We start from the raw sequence: 15,015 nt of genomic DNA, 5'->3' as shown, positions 1-15,015 counted from the left end.
TGGACTACTGAAAGTACAAACTATTTACTATTTAGTTCATAAGAGTTACATTCCATTAGATTATAAGTGCACTCAATTAATACATGGTATTTTTTTGAGAAAGATGCAGTGAAGGAATGCTTTTTTACTCAAAGCCCTGCATTGTGGCTCTTGTGCATAACAGTCCTCTGTTTTCTGGCAGCTACGAGAAGCCACCTTCAGTCTGCTTGTGTAGTTCAGCAGCCCGTATTCATGAGTGAACAATGGAAACATTGCTTTTGAGTAATGCAGCAATAATGTGTGGAGTGCAACCGCAAGGTCTTTGAAGGCTCCTGTGAAAAGAGAGAAAAATGTAAGGAAAATAAATAGATGTTGATGTTTGCATGTCTGGTGTACACACACTCCCTTCAGAGGAGAACAACCCTTGAACTTCATCACAGTGGTAGTAACGCTTGACAAGAGCTCAACAGTTCAAGCTCCTTTAAAAGCAGTTGTGCCTTTAAAGGTACTGTCAGCATTGAGTCTTTACACTCTTCAATACAACCATTTAAAGCTACTACATTAGTACTGTATTACAGGGAATGATGTCTTGGTTTATGTAAATGACTGCACATTTTAACGATTTAAAGGCCTTTGAATTGGCCAGTCGTGGTACAAGCCACAGATTATAGTCTGGTCAAAACATAAAAGGGTTTCAAAGGCATGAAGAGATATACTTTGAAGTTAAAATATAAGCTATGAATCATCACCAGGGCTGCGTGTTGGCAAGAATCTCACAATATGATTGGTATCATGATTCAGAGCTCCGCCTTCGACATGCCATCGGGTCCGGCGGTAGGGTCAGCGCTCAGTGCCCCAGCAGCGTCACCGGCCCCGCTCCAGCCAGTACACCGGCCACACTCCTGGTGAAGACCCGGGTCGTATGGCTGGGCCCTTGAGGGTACCCGGTCTGCAGGGAGCAGACTGGCACACCCTTCTCCAGTTAGAGGAGAGGTTTTCTAAACGGGCTCTGGTGCTCAGACACAATTCCCCTTTTGTTCATGCGGAGTGCCAAAACAGAGAGTTAGAGTACTTTCCATACTTTGTGACATCTATACAATTTGATTATTACTCCTTTTACTGTATAAAATCTGCATTGCGTTAGCAAGTGAAACCAGAGACAAACAATATCCTGTGTATATCTGGTCAAGTAGCTTGAATTGGAGTTGGTATTGGATTTTATTGGAGTTGCGATGTAACTGCATGTGATGATGGCTTTACCTGTTGTAACGTGTTGCAATTGGTTGGAGCTGGTCGTATTGACCGACAACAATGTAACCTCAACTCGGGCAAAGGACATCTCCATTAGGCAACCACACGGAGAGTGAGTGGAATGGGACTGCAAACAATAACTTCCAGAGCTGTTTGTCAAAGGCAGTTCGATCCCCGGCATCCAGCACATGTCGAATTGTCCTTGGACACCAAATTGCTTTGATTGTTGTGCTTTCTGCGTATGAATGTGAATTAATTTGGTCCTGATGGGCAGGTGGCACTTTGCATGGTATCAGCATGTGTGAATGGATCACAGTGCAAAGCGCTTTGAGTGTCAGAAGACGAGAGAAGCGCTTAACAAATAGTTTGTTTACCATTTGTCATATCTCCTGAGAGGTGAGGTGTGTTCACTGTCCTTCGCACTTTGCGATGAAACATTCATCTTTGGTCTGATGAACAGAGGCACAAATAGGGGACCGTCAAGAGGTTAGCTTCCTTACTCAGTAATGTCAGCTACGCCACGATGTCCCACTGATGTCCCACTGATATCCCACTGATATCCCACTGATGTCCCACTGATGTCCCACTGATGTCTCACTGATGTCCCACTGATGTCTCACTGATGTCCCACTGATATCCCACTGATGTCCCACTGATGTCCCACTGATATCCCACTGATGTCTCACTGATGTCCCACTGATATCCCACTGATGTCCCACTGATGTCTCACTGATGTCCCACTGATGTCTCACTGATGTCCCACTGATGTCCCACTGATGTCTCACTGATATCCCACTGATATCCCACTGATGTCCCACTGATGTCCCACTGATATCCCACTGATGTCCCACTGATGTCTCACTGATGTCTCACTGATATCCCACTGATATCCCACTGATGTCCCACTGATATCCCACTGATGTCCCACTGATGTCCCACTGATATCCACTGATGTCCCACTGATATCCCACTGATATCCCACTGATGTCCCACTGATATCCCACTGATATCCCACTGATGTCCCACTGATGTCTCACTGATGTCTCACTGATATCCCACTGATGTCCCACTGATATCCCACTGATGTCCCACTGATGTCCCACTGATATCCCACTGATGTCCCACTGATATCCCACTGATGTCCCACTGATGTCCCACTGATATCCCACTGATGTCTCACTGATGTCCCACTGATATCCCACTGATGTCCCACTGATGTCTCACTGATGTCCCACTGATGTCTCACTGATGTCCCACTGATGTCCCACTGATGTCTCACTGATGTCCCACTGATATCCCACTGATGTCTCACTGATGTCCCACTGATGTCCCACTGATGTCCCACTGATGTCTCACTGATGTCTCACTGATGTCCCACTGATGTCCCACTGATGTTCCACTGATGTCTCACTGATGTCCCACTGATGTCCCACCTTTTGGCAAAGTGTGTTTGTTAAGTAACGGACAGAATTGAAATAAGATGTGTTGGTTTCCCACAGGACATGAACAGCAGTCTACTTGGTGAAAGTCCTCTTGCCCATGGGTCCACCCCGACCTATTGCCCATATGGACTACACTGGACTGTGATTAGAAAAGTATTTGTGATACGTCAAAAACAAACTAAATGTGGGAGAAAATATGTTTCTGTTGTAATCAATGTATGGGAACACCAGGCCGCCATGTGGTAGTGGTGTGTAAGCCTATGAGGCACAGCACACCTGGATGCACACTCTACGGTGTCAATACTGAAGATTCCAGATGGATCTTTACATTAGAGGTGAATTCATACATTGTCATATTCATGTAATGTGTTTATGTAACTCTGTAACTCTGTTCATCTGGTCACATGACATCTATTCATCTGTCCATCCGGGGAGAGGGATCCTCCTCTGTTGCTCTCCTGAAGGTTTCTTCCCTTTTTTCCCTGTGAAAGGTTATTTTTGGGGAGTTTTTCCTGATCCGATGTGAGGTCAAAGGTCAGGGATGTCGTATGTGTACAGATTGTAAAGCCCTCTGAGGCAAATTTGTAATTTGTGATATTGGGCTATACAAAATAAACTGAATTGAATTGAATTGAAAGGTGGACCATGGTTAATGGTCTTGCATTCATACAGCGCTTTACACTACATGCCACATTTAGCACAGTCAAACACAGTCAAACACAGTCAAACACTGATGGCAGAGGCTGACATACAAGGTGTCACCTGCTCATTAGATTATAATCTAACCATTGACACACTCACACACCCATGGAACAATTTGGGGTTCAGTATCTGGCCCAAAAACACTTTGACATGTGGAGCCGAGGATTCAACCACCGACCTCCCGATGACTGGACGACCCAATCTTTCACCTCACAATGAAAATGTTCCTGATTCCAACTCGCTGCCAAAAGACCTTCCCATCCCGCACAATTAGAGATGTTCTTATTTGACAATAAAACGCTGGATTAGAGGCAGCACACAATCTGACTCTACACATTAATTGAATAGAGGGGCTTTCAAATCTGGCATTTTACTGTGTGGGAAAAGACGTACTACTCTGCTGCCACGTGAATGAATGGGAGAGGCGTTTAGTGACAAAGAGGTGGCCTTTTCCCTTTGCCGTGTACTTTCATAGCAGGAGGGGGGGGGGGGGGGGGGGGTTGTGGCTTCATCCAACGGGAAACGGGAAACAAAGAAAGAATGAGGGATGGCTGGTATAATTTATATTGGGAAATAAGTCACAGGATAGAATGGTAAGATTAATTTCTCAGCATATCTACATGATTAAATGAAATTATAGGATAACGAAAAGACAAAAAAACCTATCCTGCTGATGTTTTTCAACCATTTCTCCATTTGACAGATGTCTAAGTGGTTGTTAACAACCCCTCCCCTCCTTTTCCTGATGGGAGAAAGGTATCCACTGCTCCCCGGGACAGAGGAGACCTCATTTTTATATGTGAACGGCTGTGAACGCCACTGAATGACACACTACAAAGGTTGGATGTGCCGCTGCCCTTTCTCTCTTAAATGGTACGCTGGCATTTAGCTTCACACGTGTCAGCGGAACACACACCTCCCAAGGATCTGCACCCAAAATGTGTGCAAGTGTGTGCGCCCACATCAACACTGAGGATTTCTGTTATCTGTTCCCAGGCACAGGAAATAAAGAAGAGGTTGTGTGTGTGTGTGTGTGTGTGTGTGTGTGTGTGTGTGTGTGTGTGTGTGTGTGTGTGAGAGAGAAGAGAGAAAGGGCGGATGATAAGACAGAGAGGAGCAAGAGAGCAGATTCACATGCACGTTACATTTCACAGAAAGACAATTTACATTTTGAGTCCATATTATGTTAATTTTGAGTGGCCTCTCCAGATAATTCTATTACACAGATAGCTCTCCCATGTCGTGCGGGGCAGAAACATCAGTTCACCCTGGAACACACACCTGCTGACGAGCGCCCGCGACATGACGGAAAACAAGGGCTAAAGGCAGGTGTGTGTGTACCTGTGCTGTGTTGGTGCGTGTGTGTTAAAAAGGATGTCTGTAAAGAGCAACTTATCTAAACAACTTGTGATCCACTGAAATGCTTTTATCAGCTTCTCTTTCCATGCTGTCGGAGCTCCACCGCGCTGCTGCCTCCAGGAAAGAGCTGCTGTAACTCATTCTGCAACAATTCTCTCCTGGCTCAGCACTGCTGGGATAGCATGACGTTACACATCTATGGGGAAACTTTTGCAAACAAGAATTCAACTTAGTCTTATCAATTCTAAAAATATGTCTTAACGAGAAGTGTTTCCTGTTCGTTGCCATCACAGCTCTACTTTAGCTACTTACACAAAGACTATGTTGCCGTTGAAAACAGTGAATAATCTTTATAAACATGTCGAATCTTTTGGGATCAGCAGCGATCTGGTTTGCGTTTGTAGCCTGTTTGTCGTCCGAGTTGTATCGACCAATCACGCTAGAGCAGTAATTGGTGTATGCAGGAAACGTGTCGGCGATGACGCTCTTTATTATTCTCGTTAATCAGATATCGGCCAGTGCGGCGCCAATGCGGCCGCTTTCAGGCCGTGTGCTGCATCCTGAGGCTCGTTCTTCTTGTGGGCTGAACATGAAACGCTACTCTGTCCGACATCCATTTGGACGCCCGATGAAATGGCATTCATTTGTAAAGGACCTGCATATAGAAGAAATAATAATTACAGCTTTCACATGGTTATCTTTTCATCTTTCTCATCTGCGCTTAATTTGGCCCTCCAACAAAATGCACTATTTGGTTGTGTCTTGTTGAAAATAAGTCTGTTTGTCTGTGGCCTGTCAGAGGCCACTTTCTCTGGCCCCTCCATCTCTCTGCACAAGTAGGAATCATTAATGAAGTGGCCTTCTCATGGATATTGACTCGCCTGTCAGCGGCCTGCCACACTCACTAATAGGAGCAATTGGTCTCGGCTTAAGACCTGACAGAGGAGAGGCCGACAGGGAAGAAAATGAGTGAGCATGTTCCTTCACCTCAATATGGGTTTTAGTTTTAGCCTTCAGCCTGCAAAGTTTGAGTCTGTGTTGGATGCAGCCAAGGTCCCGTCCCCCCCCCCCCCCCCCCCCAGAAGTGCAGAGAACTTCCTGCACTAGAAAAAAGTGCTTAGTGAGAGGTGGAAATGCCTTTTCATAATGTCACAGTTGCTTGTAGAATGTAAGCAAAGCCACAGTGTGTGTCACAGGAGCAGAGCAAGCCCAGAGAGCTCATTAAAACAGATGTGATGGTAAATTGGCACTCTTTAGAGCCTCGGGGTTCTCGAGGACTTTTTGTGAATTTAAGTAACAATATGTGACATTTTGGTATGAATAAATGGCCGTGTTTCACTGGTTGAAATAACAGTGGTTAACTGTCATCAAGTGTCCAGTCCGGTTCATGAACATTTTGTTGAAAAGAAGTGAATAGTTGCCGTTCTAATCTGAGTATTGCATTCCTAAAAGTTGTCTCTGGACAAGAGGTCGTCTTTGGAATGACCAAAGAAGCTGCAGGTTAACCGATGGTCCAGACGGATCTGCCAGCTCGTGTTCCAGTCGCTCTGGCCAATGCATCTGGTCCCCCTCCACTTCGGACAGATTAACAACATTGACGACTAGCTGGTGAACACGGGACATTCAGTAGTTGGTGAAGCCCAAAACAGGAAATATTGGACTTTAATTTGTCACGTTTCCAGAAACAGGGTTCCAAATGTATGCTTATACCACTCCATGATATCACCAGAACAACAGTATAGTTTAACAATGTTCTTCTTAAAGCTTATTGTGCTGCCCAAAAGTAAAAAAAAAAGATATAGAGCTTGAAAAGATGCAAAACATGTTCATCCTCGAGGAGCCAGTGGGCTCTAATTTGACTCCAAACGCCCCTGCTTTCCCAGCCCTGCTTATGAAAATACAAATGCCTTTTTTGAATTCAGTTAACTCAATTTGGTAAAAAAACAAACAGAATGCCCTGTACAATCTATTTAGGAGAACAAAGTGCAATGAGTATTTAGCATGGACAGTTTAGGTTACCAAGTGAATAAATATCTCTGTTATCCAACCCTTTGAGTCTAGGTGTGCTTTTCTAAGTCATTACTGTCTTTTATCAAAGAGAACGACTGGAAACTTAATTTCAAGACATCTTAATCTGCATTTGACCTGAAATGCAACTGAAATACAGCAGTGAGACAACAATAGTCATAAAAAGGGGAACCAAGCCTGATAATAAACAGGGAGACATGAACTCAGGGACAAAACCAGCCCAAACTAATAAATAGACTTTTAGGAGGAGCCAGTCTTGGCAGGAAGTGAGGATAGCGCCACAAAGGTTAGTTAGCTGGCCTCTACAGTAGATCACCGGGTGTCTGCTGATGGGGGTGGAGGGCTGAGTTAGCGTCTGTGCATGTGTGTGTGTCAGGAGAAGGGAAAGGCTGATGAACTTCACTTTCTATTAGTAGCGGACAGGGTCTCGTCGGCTCGGTGGCCAATCAATAGGCTGAAGGACAAGGGTGTCAGGATGAAAAATGAAAGACCCTCCGCTTTCTGGCTGGACGCGAAAAAAGAGGAGAGAGGCAAGAGAGACGAGACTGTTAGAGGGATGCCCGGATAATAGCACATTTAAGAATAAAGCAAATAAATGATGTTAAGTGGATGTGAATGTATGAGTGTGGACTTGTGTCTGCTCCAGAGCACATGCTTGGATACATTATTCCATGTGAGCCGTCGGTGTCACCAGGCTGAGGGGGATAGTGTCCATCTCCAACTCTTTGTTTGATCTGCAGCTCCACGGATCCCAGGAGGGCCACAGCTCGCTTTGTGCAGACTTGGTGGACCAGCGGGTCCAAAAGAACATCTTCAGGTCACATAACGTGACCGGACTTTTCATATCTGCAATCAGATTCTCCTGGAGAGTGAAAAGTACTAAAGACCCCGAGGAACCCCCCACGGGAGCATGGCGCTCTTTCTTTCAGGCCCCACTGTGAGCGATACAGTGGGGCCTGCATGTTACGGCTGGGTATCGTTAAATAAATAAATGAATCATCATTCTAGTACCAATACCAGTTTCCCTTAAAGAGATGCCGATACCAAAAGAGGACTCTAGTGGACACACATCGGTTGAATGGAATCTGTGCATGTGTCCCACTGCGTGTAAGGCAAGTAAGAAGTTAGATAAGCAAATTATACATTAATGTAAATTAGCATTACGTTTCACACAGGACACAAACAAGGGTCTCCTTGGTGAAAGTCCTCCTCTTTGAGCTGACTCTTCTGCCCTGATGATGGTCTACATTCCTGTGAGATGAGAGTGAGAAAGGTTGTCAGTACTCACCAGCTGGTTGGCTGTGGGTTCATCAGAGCCCCCAAACTTACAAAACAGCTAGAGTCTGTCCAAAATGTAATCTCGGCACATATCAGAGACGGGAGTCAAGGTATCGTTGAGTTTGACCATTCGTGTCCCTTCGTCTAGTTCTGTAGCCTCGAGGAGTAGGAGTATTAAAGTGTTGGGAGACGCCAAAGAACCTGGTTTCAAGTGCAGTTACGAAGCACTTTTGAAGTTACAACAGGGTTTTGTGACATTGAAGGGAAACCAGTATTTTCTCCGTCCATGAAGGAGCATGTGTTTGTTTTGTTATCAGCAAGTAAAAATATATTGAAAACAATATTTTTTCTTCATGCGATATCCTCAATGAGAGTGCACATCAGCATGTATGAATGTAACACAACTGCCTTTTCTGCGGCCCCCGTCCTTCTGACTAAAAGCCTTTTTGACATGAATTTGCATGTCGTCCTTAAAAGCTAGACCGTCCAATTTTCCTCTGAAAGGTCTGTCTCTAATAGGTACTCCTTCACAAATTCAGGCCCGATCTAACCTTGAATAAAGACCCACATCCCTTTTTCCTGATCTTTCTCTGCACCTCCCTCTCCTCGTCTTTCGCTGCTCTCTCTTTCCTCTCTGTGTAAAATAATAAAATAAAACACATAAAAAACCAGCAGAGAAAAGTTGTCATATCAAGGCTTGCAACAAAAAAACAACAACAAAGATTGAATTTCCATAATGCATCCTAATGGATGGTCGATGTGTTTCAGCAGGTGAGACCAGAGGGCAAAGGCTTCCCAGACAAACACAACAATAAACCTGACAAGCACCATTATGCCGTAGATATTACAGGCTGCTAGGGAATGGAAATGATGATAATTAGCTAATTCAGCTATAATCTCATTTGTTTGGCCTCACCTTTCGCTGATACGACTCTGACCCCGATGCTTGAATGTTCCAAACGCCATAAATGAGAGTGCCAGGATGATAATTTAGTATGGATATATATTGGTTGGTGTGTTGCTGCTGGACTGAATGTATGTTTGTGTGTTACAATGTGTGCCTTTTATCTGTGTGGTTGTTGTTAATGACGTGTCTCTGCGATCATAGAGACATTTTGAGGCGTTTTATGGTGATTTCTTTTGCATTTTCTTTCGTTTTCTTGCTGTTTTTAAAAGTAATTTCAAAGGAGGCGTTCAAAAACACGCCAACATGGTATCGCCCTTTGTTTTTGTTATTAAATGCAAAACAACACAGAAAGATTAACCATCGTTGACATGCACGTGTGTGAAAACACGTCACAGTCACAATTCATAAATATATGGACATTTTTTGTATATATTCACACACATACAGGCAGGAGCGACTGAAACACGAGCTTGCAGACGCACCCACACATGCACACAGTATTACCTCTAGCAGGCATACACACAAGTCCCTTGGTTACGGATACCTCCACACTGTAATCTGCTGTTGACCGGGCACATTCCTTCAGCTCGGGCGACAGCACATGCCGCTCAATCTCCTCTCTAATAAACGCTCCATAGGCACTGGGCAGCGGGCCAGGATGGGGGGGGGGGGGGTGGTGTTGGGCTGTGGCTGTGTGTGTGTGTGTGTGTGTGTGTGTGTGTGTGTGGTTAGAACCAGGCGTTGTAGCCGGCCTTTCATCCAGTGCCAGCCTCGGCCATGTGTAAACAGCTAAGGGGTTGACTTCAGGATTTATTGGGCTCCTCTGGTGCCCCGGTTCATATACTGCGTACACAGGAATCTGGGATGGAAGCAGCAGTTTACGATCCACTTCCCACTGCACCGCCACCGGATGTGGGTCCCAAAAAACTCCCTCTTTGTTGAACAGGACCAGTATTATGTGGACAGCATGGCGTTTCCTGAAATCACTTGGTTCCCCGGGATACAGCGGAGTGAGATTCAATTAATTTCCATTTATTTTGTTGAGCCCAAAATCACACATTTGCCTCTTGGGGGCTCGTCCTTCATCAGAGGAGATAAATGGATAGAACTCAAAATCTGACTTCTGCATTGATGTTTTCTGAATAGTCAGCTGATGACCGGCCGCGTGTTCTTTGCTGTGTGTTGGAGACGGGGATGGCATCCAACACATTGTTGCCTCCTGTCTTCCTCCTTTTATGTAACAGTTACCCTGCTTGAAGCCTAACTCGACTAAATTACTAAATTAATTTAAATAATAAGAAAGGAGACATCCGTCGGCTGAGCCGTGACAGTCTGGACGGTATCTTAGATCCAAGGTTCCTACGTTATTTTCTCAAAAATGAAGCTGTACATTTCTAGTAAACCTCAATATGAGCTGTCCACCATTACATATTTTTTTTCAGAATGTTTTAGGTGAAAGTATTGAAAGTGTTTTAAAAAAAAAAAGGCCACTACAAAAATACAAGAAAATGAATGAACATAAACTAGTCAACCTGCTCTCCTCACTCAAATACCAATGCTGTGTTCCCGACCAGGCCTCCAACGACGTGGTGTGAACAGCAACAACTTAACCAAGTATTGTTTTTGTTTGTAACATTACATCAACTAAGTAAACCTAGGTGGGAGGTTTATTTTGAGAACACATCGCCAGAAGGGTACGTAGACCATCGTGGTGTAGGGCCACTGGCCAACCGTGAATCATCTACTGACCCCCGCAGATTATTCTTTGGGATCATATTTATTTGACACCATAGCTAATCAAGAACATTGATATTTGAGGATACTGCTAAACTCCAGATTATAATCCGTGACGCGTTTTTTCTTTTTGTCTTCCAACGTCAATGTTTTAAAAGTGACCTGTATATGTTAACTACAGCATTAGGGAGACATTGTAGTTACAGTTAATGTAAGGTTAGACCAGGTCTGTGACATAGCACAACCTCTCCGGCCTCACAGTCCAGTCAGCTAAAAGGAATTCCACCTTTACAGCTCGCTACATGATGGACATACTATACTTCCTGCACTGGCATTGGTCGCAAATCATGAGGTGCGGAATTGTCAATTTAAGGACAAAATTCCTGGATTTGCTTTAATTTAAATCTTAGAGACAATAATCCTAATTCTGACTTGATTTATTACATCCAACAATTCTCAATTGCTCGTTTCAAAGTCTTAAATACAGCATGATGTTCATTCAGTGAATTTAGATTTAGATACAGAAGCAGATAATGCTTCGGGGTGTGGCTACCTTGTGATTGACAGGTCGCTACTCTCTTGACTTCTCTACATCTGGCCCGACAACCAAACTCTCACATCCTCTCTTTTTGTTTCACTTCCTCCATTCGTAGCCTCTTTCCACCTGCCCGTCATCCCCACTGCTCGAGGGTCCCATAATGCACCTCTCGACAACATTCATTAGCTAACCCACACCCATCCTCCATTTACACATGTCTGTACCTCTCTCGCACCCCCGCCCCCCCCCCCCCCCCCCCCCCATCTCCTTTGTGCTGCGATATGAATGCACTTTGATGCCTAATAAGTGGCTCTGTCCTTTTTGACATGAGCAGCCTGTGCCTGCCCCGTTCAGCCAGCAATTAGCCTGCTCTCCTTACTGAGCAGCCATGTACAAATTAGGCCGCTCCGCCTCTCTCTCTCTGACTTTCATTCATTCTGTCTGTTTCCCTTCCTTCTTTGTCTTTGTCTGTCTCTCATTTGCGGTAACTTCTTTATAGTCTCCGTTCATTCTCATCACATCTGGTCATGTGAAAGAAGAGCAAGATGAGTTTAATTAACATCAACATCTCCTCAAACGGATAGAAAGCTGCTTGGCCCGCACTACATTAACCCTCTGAAACCGTAACAGGTTTTTTTTCTCTCTTTATTGACATAATTGTGGTATAGTTACATGTCTAGGTTGGGCATTCTATTATGTTTATGTCACAATCTCCACTACTAGTCATTCTTCATCAAAGGTAAGTTGATTCCAGTCATTAAATGCCTCCAGACACTAAAGGAAAGCTTTTTCTGCCCCTCACAGTTAGTGTTAAACTGACATCAAAACACACTTCACGCTTCCTGTTGACCTGAAGCAGTGAACACAATGGCCGTGCATGTCGTGCACAACCTCCCTGATGCACAGCTGACATCGTGCACTACTCCTCTTCTTCATGAACCCGTCCTCCTGGCTTTGTGTTTTACTGAAGCTGTTGATTGAAGCATTCATAGTGAAAAGTCTGACTTTATTTCATACACACACACGCACAATTATACAATTTGGAAAGTATACCATTGGTCAATTTGATTGGCTGCGCGGGATTGTCGCTAACTTGTATGATCTAATATTTCTAATAGCTCCATAGGGTTGTTTAGTCCAAAAGTCGAAGCGTATCAAAAATATCATTAATATTCACAAAATGTGTTTTGTTTCTGTTGACGTTCAGCCTTCTTTGGTCCAACAGCACAAGCCGAGACAGGACAGTTCCAAAAAACCCAGACTTTACTTGGCAGAGGTTGGGCTCACAAATCCAATGGAAGTGTTGGAAACCAGGAGCCAAAGATCACAGGGACAGCACTGCTGGACCACTCCAGCAAAGAAAGACCACAGACTGCATACTGCAGGGAGGAGGAGGGGCACCTGGGACCAGGTGAAGCTGGTCATCACCCTGATGGGAAACACAGCAGATAACTGAAACAAGAAGGAGAGGAGAGTGAGAAAATAAAACAGGAAACCCAAAGATGACATGAGGAACGAGGTGTTACATTCTCTTCTGCTCACCGGACAGAAAGGGGAGCACATACCTGAATACCAACGGGGTCTTCAGCAATCGAACTGGTCCATGGATTGCATTTCTATAACCCCAATAACACAATCTGTTTTTTAATCTTTTAATTTTAGGTTGATGACATCATAGAATTTGATGAAAGAGTCCTAACTAACCTCCTGGTAAGAGGCGCTTGTTTTGGGGTCTAAACGTAGCCGAAGGTAACTCAATGACACCTGTTCAGAATCTATGGGGTCAACCATTCATCCCAATGGCAAATAAGTAAAACATAGCAGTATATAATATATTGTTTTAAATGATCAGTAGTAACAGTGCCGTTAACATGGTTCTCATGTCTCTGGGATCCCAGGGTTGGGGTTTGTGATGGCTGAATTTGAATTATGGCCAGATCTAAAGTTATACCCCTCAGGTTGCATAACCCATGACAGTCCTCACAAATATAGCAAATGTTTGGGATTGAGTGTGAGGCGAATGAAGTGATGAATAGGCGCACAGACAAAACACAAATACAGACGGTCAGACATACCAGATCTTTGAGTGCTTCTCCAGCTGCCCTCCTGACCAAGCTTTTACACCCACAACAGCACAGCTTCATTTAGACAGCCTGTCTCCCCTCACACCCCACTCCCCCAGACTCCTTATGTGCCCCAAAATCAATAGAGATGTAAATAAGTTCATGCACTTAGGGACCATTGTTTAGGGTACCCACGCTGAAGAGGCCTGACAAGTGCAGGTCCTTTGTCTCCTCGCTCTCCCCTCCACCGCCCATCTTTCTATCTGCATGGAGAGACTAGTTTAGGAGTGTCTCTTTATGAAAAGAATCTTGTGTTTCCTTATATGGAGATGTAATTCTGTTTGTGCATGTGCGAGGAGAGAGAATATATGTGTTTATGTCCATGTCTGCTCCCAGGAGTCCAGATGGGAATGACACGGCACATGATGTTACCCATTTAGCCCGTCAAGAGTTGCCTTCAAACACAAAACACAATCTAAATGTGGAGCCTAGTCTAGTTTAAACCAGGCTCAGATGATATGAGTTTTAGGCTGATTTCACCCCTTTGCTGAGGGGAAATACAGTCTGGGACCTTGGTTGGTACGAATGGCCGCTGCCTCTTTGGTAACATGAAGGGTTTGTACGTCCAGTATTAATCCTCCCAGACTTCCAATCTCATTGGGGCTGCTCCCATATTATCAAATATGTTTGATATTCATCAGGATGTTGACATCAGTCCTTTCTGAGTGGGACCATTGGTATCTGTGGCTATAGCGAGACGGTAATAAGCCCCTCCCATATGTAGTGATTGGATTGCTGCCTGCCTATCTACCAATCTATCGGCCTGTGCTCTCATTGCTTCAACTAGCTGCTAGCTTCAGAGCTGTGAGAACCAACAATAGCTATGTACGTTGTTTGCATTCATTATGATATGATCAAGTTCATTATCATCATTTTGGGGACGTGGCTTTGGAGGGAGGCCTGAAGCGACGGGCGGTCAGTGTTGCTGACTATTGGTTGTCTGCCTTGAACCCTGGGCCCTGCCTTCGCGCCCAGCGACCCTGAATAGGATAAGCGGTTTGGATAAGGGAATGGAGATAGTGCTGCTAGCTACTTTCATAGAAAAAGAGTTGGCTGGGTTTTTAGGTTGGATCATTATTTTTTCGGCGTACCTTTGCTGATTCCTAAACATTACCAACCCTAGCTTTGACCCCGCCTCCATTTCACGGTGAAGAACAGACACCACGTCCCTTGCAACAATTTCTTGTTCAGACTCGTTTTGCCTTTTGCTTTTTTTTTGTCATTTATTTTTATATCCTGAACAATGTGATTTCAAATTGTGTAGTGTGCGTATGTTTCAGAAAGAAGAACATATGTGCAGTTTCTTGTGCAGAATGTGAGATGCAACCTCAAAATCGATTAGGATTGTAAAGCTCCTGTCGACTAAGCACGCCTCTAACATTTGTAGCTGTATTTGAGGCAATATGGCTGCTTACAAACCAAAGTGCAGTATCATCTCCAATTACACAGGCGACCAGACTCGGATCGCTAATTGAAGAGGTTGAATCACTAAACATCAGGGATTATATTATCTGCATTTTTTTCCAGATCAATTTAGACCACTTTAATGGAAACTGCAAAATAACTGGATGAATTAAAAAAAGGCAATATGAAAGGATTTCATAACTAAAAGCACCAGGCAATCAGATGAAATCACAACAGTTATGAGTTTGGCAGGCATACAACGTCCAAAGC

The 15,015-nt window shown here is 44.3% G+C and overlaps 1 protein-coding gene across 1 annotated transcript in view; it reads right to left on the bottom strand.

Annotated features, from left to right (window-relative positions):
- LOC117744350 (glycine-rich cell wall structural protein 1.0-like) overlaps positions 1-13,536 on the bottom strand; it is a 31,054-nt gene extending 17,518 nt beyond the window's left edge. Inside the window, exon 1 of the mRNA XM_034552554.1 lies at positions 13,473-13,536. Within this exon, the coding sequence (XP_034408445.1) occupies positions 13,473-13,536 (64 nt within the window). The remainder of the gene's footprint in view (positions 1-13,472) is intronic.
- Between the last annotated feature and the right edge of the window lie 1,479 nt (positions 13,537-15,015).

The sequence above is a fragment of the Cyclopterus lumpus genome, chromosome 15 (genome assembly GCF_009769545.1).
Source record: "Cyclopterus lumpus isolate fCycLum1 chromosome 15, fCycLum1.pri, whole genome shotgun sequence".
Lineage (NCBI taxonomy): Eukaryota > Metazoa > Chordata > Actinopteri > Perciformes > Cyclopteridae > Cyclopterus > Cyclopterus lumpus.
The sequence above is the reverse complement of the archived record's forward strand: the minus strand, read 5'-3'. Positions and strand labels throughout refer to the sequence as shown.